The 7981-nt window shown below is 35.9% G+C and overlaps 2 protein-coding genes across 3 annotated transcripts in view; both read right to left on the bottom strand.

The window, feature by feature from the left end:
- The window catches only part of LOC145959775 (elongation factor-like GTPase 1), a 44057-nt gene extending 39968 nt beyond the window's left edge, over positions 1-4089 (bottom strand). The window contains exons 1-4 of the mRNA XM_083078924.1: positions 3593-4089; positions 865-3396; positions 498-620; positions 34-182 (exon numbers count right to left, since the gene is read on the bottom strand). Of these exons, the coding sequence (XP_082935050.1) occupies positions 34-182; positions 498-620; positions 865-3389 (2797 nt within the window). The 5' untranslated portion in view covers positions 3390-3396; positions 3593-4089. The remainder of the gene's footprint in view (positions 1-33; positions 183-497; positions 621-864; positions 3397-3592) is intronic.
- A 633-nt stretch (positions 4090-4722) lies between these two features.
- On the bottom strand, positions 4723-7934 carry LOC145959774 (very-long-chain 3-oxoacyl-CoA reductase). 2 transcript variants are annotated; one of them, XM_083078922.1, is made up of 4 exons: positions 7630-7934; positions 5877-6252; positions 5287-5630; positions 4723-5193 (listed from the first exon to the last, which is right to left on the bottom strand). In XM_083078922.1, exons 2-4 carry the CDS (start codon positions 6249-6251, stop codon positions 4947-4949), a joined length of 966 nt encoding a protein of 321 aa, XP_082935048.1. In that variant the 5' UTR covers position 6252; positions 7630-7934; the 3' UTR covers positions 4723-4946. The 2 variants fall into 2 exon arrangements, with proteins under 2 accessions (XP_082935048.1, XP_082935049.1); XM_083078923.1 differs by lacking the exon at positions 7630-7934 and adding an exon at positions 6428-6576.
- Positions 7935-7981: the final 47 nt, after the last annotated feature.

The raw sequence follows: 7981 nt of genomic DNA, 5'->3' as shown, positions 1-7981 counted from the left end.
ATGTATTGCATAATATTGCATATTGTTACTCACCGAGAACGTCGGAGTTGACTAAAACGCTGCAACTGTACACTGCCGTCATCAATCGAGGATGTCGCAGGCTAAAGATGCGTCGACAAGCTTCTTTACATGCCGACATTAATTGGCCGCCTAGATGTCCTTGGCTTTGACCACTGGAATCGCTGTAACATTATGCAAATTTTACCCATGCGAATATAACGTCCATTATAAATCCTCAAACGATGCAATCAAATATGAATTCTTTACTTCATTAATTTTAATAATACTACTTTTATCATACCATTTAAAGCGCAACATAAAATGCATTAACAAAAACATATATAATAACTGCATATCTTTCAAAATGAATGCAATCGCAATATCTGCTTTTTATGACGATATATTTATTTTAGTTGCAGATATCAATTCAAGGCATTTACTTTTATATAAAATGATATCACTAATACGATAATTTTAAATTATCGATGCATATTTACCTTTGTGGAGTATCAAAAATTTCCCACTTCTTTAAAAAAAAGCAAACACCCATCATAGGCTCCTCGCATAAGGGACCAGCTAGAGTAGCGAGCTGAAATCCATTGACTATACTGCTCTCATATCTGAAATAATTGTATAGCAAACAATACGTTATTATCATTTGAAACAAATCTTAATAACAAAGTAAAGAAAGTAGTTCAAACATGCTTATTTAAAAAGAATATTTTCTCATGCATTATAGCATCAAAATATCATTTATTATATGTATATTGCAGTAAATTGCTTTTTTATTATATCGATTTTAAAGATTCACACATTTCGATGAAAATAAAAAAATCTTTGCATTAATTTTTAAAGAATACTTACATCGTTCGAGAATCGATGTTTGTGTTTTGCTGCTCCCAATATTTTTTTTGTTTATAATCGGTTTCGTTCAACAGGATATTGAGTCCACATTTCCGAGGCCCAAACGACCATATTTTGTCTAATATATTATCCTTCCATCCTGCCTCGAGAAAAGCTGCCTCCAATTCGTTCTTGAAGATTTTCGCTTCCTTCTGCTTTTTATCGGACATAAATCTCTCACTAGGTTGACTCTCGCCAGAAATATTCTCGTGTTCTCCATTTTTCTCTACACCTCTATCGCAGTAACTATCCAACAGTTTTATCAAATTAGTATTTTTTTCTAACAATTTCGTTACGTTTTCTGGAAGAGGTTTCGCGTCTATCTCGAAGTAACACTGCCGATTCGACGTCCAAATTTCGAGTCTTCCTTCCTCCATCTTCTTCTCGATCACTTCGTTCATCATGTCGAGTTTCGGAGGCGGTACTATAATTTCGCGGAATGGCACGATTGGATCTGACACGTTAATGTCGACTTTTGCGTATCGCAATTTGAGATCTTCCAGACATCTCTCCAAGTGAACCTCACCGGCAGTGCTCAGGACAATCTCACCAGTCTCTTGCATGTGAACGATGGCGCAGGCATCTGCCTGATTCAATAATTTTAAGCCGCTGATAAGCTTGGGCAAGTCATTCGGATGCTTCGGCTCAAGAGCTACTCGTAAAATGGGAACCGCGAGAGAAGTTAATTCCGTAAAGGAAGGACAAGCGATCGTCGTGGAAAGTGTCGCGGTCTTTAGTACATGCTCTTCGAGGCCGCCGATTCCGAAGACATTACCTGCTGGAATTTTGCTCACAGCTTCGAGCTCTCTTCCCATGAGAATGTACAATTTACTTACAGTCACCTTTGTGATATGTATCCCAGGTTTCAAATCCTTGAGCACAAGCGACGAATCCACTTGCTCGCCCGCCTTCTCGCGTTCCAGGGCAACACTGGGATTATGTTTCGGTCCTAAGACAAACACCTCGTCTCCAATCTTGATGGTTCCCGAATATACTCTAGCGAAAGCTATTAATGCGTCGTCCGACTTATCATCAGTGATATCCTCCTCTTTCATAAAGACCTCCTCATTCTTAGAGACAACCGAATTGTACGTATTTTCTTCATGATTCTCGGTAACAGTTTTTCGTTCCAGTTGTTCGGCATGTTTCTGTCGAACAATCTCTCTTCTTTGTGCCAATTCTTCTGATGTTAAAGATTTCGGTCTATTCTCAGGTAACATGTCTCTTTCCACTAGAAACATTTTCGATACAAATACAATAACTGGTACATCCGGAGATGGATCGCACAATAAGAATGCTGTTTTGAGTCGCTGTGTTTCAAGAGGTAAAGTAGAGAAGTCGTTATTTCCACTTATCAATCGTTCAATTTTCTCATCGGTTAATTTATTTGGTGCTGGCACCTTCTCGCATACCATATCGAGACAAGTCTGTGCTAGAGGAAGCCACTGCGAGCAAACGGCTTGTAATTGCGCTTTCGGATCCGTATGTCTCAAGTCTCGCGTTGTCAATTTGATATTTAACTTCTGAGCCATAGTTGACAATTTATCTTTGTCTTTTCGTATCACTATGTTCTCGTATAGCACCCAGATATTATCCAAAATAAGTTGTACGAAAAGCGGCTTCTTCGCCTTCTCTTGAGCTCCTTTCATGATACGTTTTGTTTTGTTATTTATATAAAAATCTCCCCATAGCGTTTTACGCAGAATTTTCTCGCTGAATCCCAACTTGTTAGAATAAATTTTAGCAAATTCCTTTATACCAAATCCCCAGCCATCAATTGCACTAGCAAAAAGGACATTTCCTTGTTCTGGAGAAAAATATAAATTTGAATCATCAATCTCTTCTAGCACCGATTGCCAATCAGCCAAATCTCTTTCGTTTACCTTGTTTGACGTAACAGTTACTGTTTCCTCTCGTTCTTCACGTTCCATAAGATCGCTCGCAAATAACTCACCCATAATGGCGTTTACTTGCTCTAAAACTTGCGTCAAACGAACATAGGCATCTAATGGCGTCAATTTCATTTCTATAATCAGTCTGTCGATTTTATTAAGTACTAAAATAGGCTTTAGACCCTCGACATAGGATATAGATAAGGCGCTACGTGTCTGAGGACATACACCTTCGACTACATCAACCACGATAAAAGCTCCATCGGAAAGTCGAACCGCCGTTGAAACTTCAAAGGAAAAATCTACGTGTCCCGGAGAGTCGATTAGATTTATTACATGATCCATTTCATTGTGTACGTGACACAGCATTATGGAGCTGGATTTCATCGTGATTCCACGTATCTGCTCATCCAGTCTACTGTCCAAATATCGGAGCTTGCCAGCCAATTTGTTGGAGATGATGCCGTTACTTGCGACGAGAGAGTCTGCCAGGGTTGTTTTTCCATGATCCACATGTGCCAGTATACATATATTCCTGATACGTGTAGCGTCACTCTGAATTTCGCTCAGCTTTTCAACACTGATAAGGCGCATCGTTAAGCTAGATAGAATAATAGAAAATGCGAAATGCTGAGTAGTAGTATATATACAAATATATATATATATGCTTTTATATTATATTATGTGCGGTGTTGAATAGCAGCAGATTGTGAATAACAATGAACAGTGTGTCGCACACGTGTAATATAAATACAATACGGGATAAACTATATCTATAAAAAATAAGTTAATCGAACCGCGATCGCACATTCACGTATGCAGCTGCAGTAAACACTATTTCACTCTATTCTGTCTCCAACAAAGTGCGTAAGGTTCGTTGAACGCGAGGATGTATCGCAGGTTGAATGGCCTCGCTGTCGTCGTGCGGAACATGCCAGCGGACATCGGTTATCGGCGCGATGGAACACACACGAGGAACAATGACGTGCGTAGGAGCACGTGCGGGATCTCTTCTGCTCGCCGACGTGCAAGCGCGACACGCTCGAGCAGCGGGTCGCTGGAACGGGAACTGTGACTGACACTTGAGAGGTTAGGCGCTCGTCAACGTGACTACGCCGCTTCTCCCGCTCGTTTCGCGCGCTTCCTCGGTGGTCGACTCTTCACGAGATAACGCCGACTCGCGATCGCAACGATCCGCGTACTTGATCAGCAACAATCTTACACTCGCACCTCACACGAATTTCTAGCGACAAGTTATCCGCTAAACGCGCAGCTGGGCACGGCCATATTGCTTTCGAATGCGCCTGCGCGGAGAAAATGTGTAGTTCGAATTGCGCATGTGCGAAAAATAAAAATGAGGTAAAAGAAAAAAATCTGTTGTAAATTAAAATTGTTAATTTATCTATAATTCTTAATTTAGCTACAATTGTTAATTTATCTTATAATTGTTTATTCGTCTGTCGTAAATTTAAATCAATTTAAAATTTTAAATTCAAATTTAAAAATTTTTAAATTTAAATTTTAAGTCTCTTTCTATATATATATTACATATGTGTCTGTATAAATTATAATAATTAAATACCAATTACGGATAATTATGTTTTATTATTATAATCATTATAATATATATATAACATACAATATATATATACATATAACATACATATAATATATATATAATATACAATATATACATATAACATACATATAATATATATATATATATATATATATATATAACATATATATAACATACAAAATCTATTAAAGCGTTCTTTCAAAAACACAGTACTAAATTTAACATAAAGATATAATTATCCTTGATCTAAATTATCCTTATTATATATAAAGAATATTCAAAAAAAAAATTGACATATAAATATATATTGACAATAATTTAAAAAAATTATCTTATGTTATATAATGCTTGCAATAAATTTTTACTTTTATTTCCTCATTCAAGGGTTATAAATACAAAGAGTTATAAATTTACCTTATCACAATATGAAAAACAAGCCAGCGTGTTTAAAAAAAATAATTTAAATAAGCTGTCAATGTAACTTAACGCAAAGCAACAAAAGAATAATCGAAAACATTTCAAACACAATTAACAAAATAATGTACTGTATTGTCTCATCAGCGAATTAACTCTTAGTGAGAATATCTTCTTGCGTCTTTTTGGCTTTTCATCTTTTTGCGATAAACGCGTCCCCTTATATTAAGCATCGTTCTCGCCACTAACCACACCGCGCCCGTCTCGCATATATAACGTAAAACGTTGATGACTCCGATGATTAAAGAATGTGGTAGATATCCAGTCGTACGTGCTTCAATACCGACCGTTTTTAATGCCGCTTCTACAAACTTTTCTGGCGTAGGCGCCATCCAAGTTGCTCTCCTGGAAAGAAGAGAAGAAAAGATAGGATAAATATATTGTATATTAGGTATTGCGAGAGCAAATGCAAACTAAAGTTTTCTTCACGATTCTTACTTGATCTTTGACATCTTTGTGGCAACCGCGCCCGGAAGAACGCACTGGACAGTGACGCCTCTCGGTGCCGCTTCCGTAGCTAAGTCGGCGCTGAGTTTATCAATATACGCTTTGCTGGCGGCGTAAACGGTTAAATAAGGACTCGGTATAGCCGCGGTTAGCGAACTAACATTAATAACAACTCCTTTTCGACGCTCCATCATTCCGGGCAGCACAGCTCTCGCAACCCCGGTCACGCCAGCTACATTCAGTTGCAATATTTTCGCAAGCATTTCCTCCGACACGTTTGTAAAGAACTCAGGGTGATCGTAGCTCGCACCGGCGTTATTAACGAGAACACCCACCTGTAGAATAAAATATTTTCTGTAATTATTCTCTTTCATATTATCTTATTTTTATTATACTATAAGAGGAAATATTTTTTTTTATTTTTTTCTTTAAAAGACGAAATATTCTTCTTTGCCTTTTTACATTTAAAAAGAATCGATTCCTCAAAGCTTTTTTTTATCTTTCCTTAGCTACATTTTTTTGTTAAACATTCTTTTTGAGAATCATGTAAGGTATTTATAAAATTATATTAAATCCATTACCTCCAAGTCTTGCGTCCCTTTGGTAATCTCTGCGTAGACCACCTGACCCTCCGTTAAATCGGCCTCTATTACGCGGGTTTCCACCCCATATTCCTGCTCGATCTCAGCGGCTACATCTTTGAGTTTCGACATAGATCGCGAGATGAGGACGATATCCATACCCTTTTTAGCGAATGCCTTGGCGTACGCTTTTCCGAGTCCATCTGTTGCACCGGTGACCACTGCCCATTTTCCTTGCGTTCGTATGTCGATTCCAAATCCAAGACTCGGGGCAATTAACTTCTTCCATGCCAGAATTCCGATCTTTATAAAGATCCTCAAACTGACGACCGCTATTATCACCAGAAATATCTTCTCCCACCAGATTAACGCCATTCTATAATATAAGCAACAATGTTAGTAGATTTAATCAATTTTATTTATTTATTTAATATATTTATTTAATTAAATCGATAATAAAATAATTAGTATAATAAACAATAACAATATGTGGATCTCTAATAATTAAATTTTTTAAATAATGGCTGGATTGAATTGAAATTTTCACGAACATTAAACATAAAAAATTTGTGAATGGAATAATCTCCTCTCACTACGATTGCCGCTTGTCGACTAGAAGCTTGCCAATCATTGTCAGTTCGACTTATGAATATCATGACCTGAGGTCATATTATCAGCCGACACAATTCGTCATCCTATTGGTGCACTTCAAGGTTTTACCTTATCATTATTTTTTTTATTTACGCGAATTTTCACAAATTAATTGCCTTTAACATTTCGACATGTATCTAATTTTCAATATGAATTCTTCAAACAAATCATTTTTGCGAAATATACTTTTATGCAAATATATTTATTTATGCGCATGTATTTTACACTGTATTAGGCGTTTATAATAGAAGAAAATTTCATTAATTTTATGAAAATTAAATATAACTGCTTCTAAGATTATTTTTAAACGACTAATTATTTATAAAATATTTATTAATATTTAAATAATTAATTACAAATTATTCTAACAATAAGCCTCTTGTTACTATATTTCGTTATCATAAATTATATATTTCTGAAATATTATAATAAAAATAAACACGATTATATATACAACATTTCATCCTTTATGAAGAAATATTATACATTTGTACCAGAAATATACTTATTTTTTTTCATGTTTGCGTTCGAGAAACTACAACATTGACAAATATTTGGCGTTCCCCTTTATTATTGGCTGGCTTTTATCACATTATTTTTTTAAATGAACACACGAAACTTAACAGTAACTCATCATTCACATACCATGATAAGCACAAATAGAAAATTCACTTTTATTATCATACAATATATGTAGTAATTATCATACAATAGTATAATTTTATTCCGTTGACTTTGTCAAAGGAAAAATTGAAGCGAATTCTCTGTTGAAACTTTTATATTAAAGTACTCTCACAATACAGTTGTATATATAATACTGACAAATAATTTTAATAAATATTTTGACTCAATTTATTAAATACAATGCTGGAGAAGTTAAATAAACGCTACAATTGGATTTAATTTTCTTATTTACTTATCGTTGATTTAAAAAAAAAATCTAATCTTTAATATCTAAAATTTAATCTAATTAATTCAATGAACAATCGTTTGACATTATGATAAAAATCCCGTAAATTTCATCGCGATGCAACTTTCTCCGACAGTTTTATACTCCAATATGCGAAGCGATAGCTCTCACAATACTTTCTCACTTTCTTACCTGTATCTCACTGGTGGTCTTTTTCAATTCCGATTGTCCCGTCGATGTTTCATAAATAAACTTCCTTTACCAAAATAACTTCCTTCCTTTCTTTCTTTCACCCTTGATATCCAAAGTCAACAAATAATATCTCGAAGGTGAAAAGCCGACTCTGAAGATCGAAGGACAAGGTCGAGAGGAGAGAGTCCAACGAAAGTGCGCGGGAAGACAAAGGTCGATCCAGAGGACAGGCGCCGTCTGTTTCACAGAAAAGTGAAATCGGAAGAGTGTCGGGATGGTCTGGGTTGATGCCCCGGTGATCGTCGATGCGACACTGCTATGCTTGAAAACAGGCGCGATCGATACCAGGATA

Source organism: Camponotus vicinus, unplaced genomic scaffold, assembly GCF_025532165.1.
Source record: "Camponotus vicinus isolate PSW18456_S1 unplaced genomic scaffold, iyCamVici1.0 SCAF_1, whole genome shotgun sequence".
NCBI lineage: Eukaryota > Metazoa > Arthropoda > Insecta > Hymenoptera > Formicidae > Camponotus > Camponotus vicinus.
The sequence above is the reverse complement of the archived record's forward strand: the minus strand, read 5'-3'. Positions and strand labels throughout refer to the sequence as shown.

What these genes read in the sequence shown, in the direction of transcription:
- LOC145959774 (XM_083078922.1), bottom strand. Translation starts at nt 6,251, where the DNA reads ATGGCGTTAATCTGGTGGGAGAAGATATTTCTGGTGATAATAGCGGTC. An exon ending in AAGGGACGCAAGACTTGGAG is followed by an intron (nt 5,631 to 5,876) that starts GTAATGGATTTA and finishes TTTATTCTACAG; the next exon opens with GTGGGTGTTCTCGTTAATAA. An exon ending in ACAAAGATGTCAAAGATCAA is followed by an intron (nt 5,194 to 5,286) that starts GTAAGAATCGTG and finishes TCTTCTTTCCAG; the next exon opens with GAGAGCAACTTGGATGGCGC.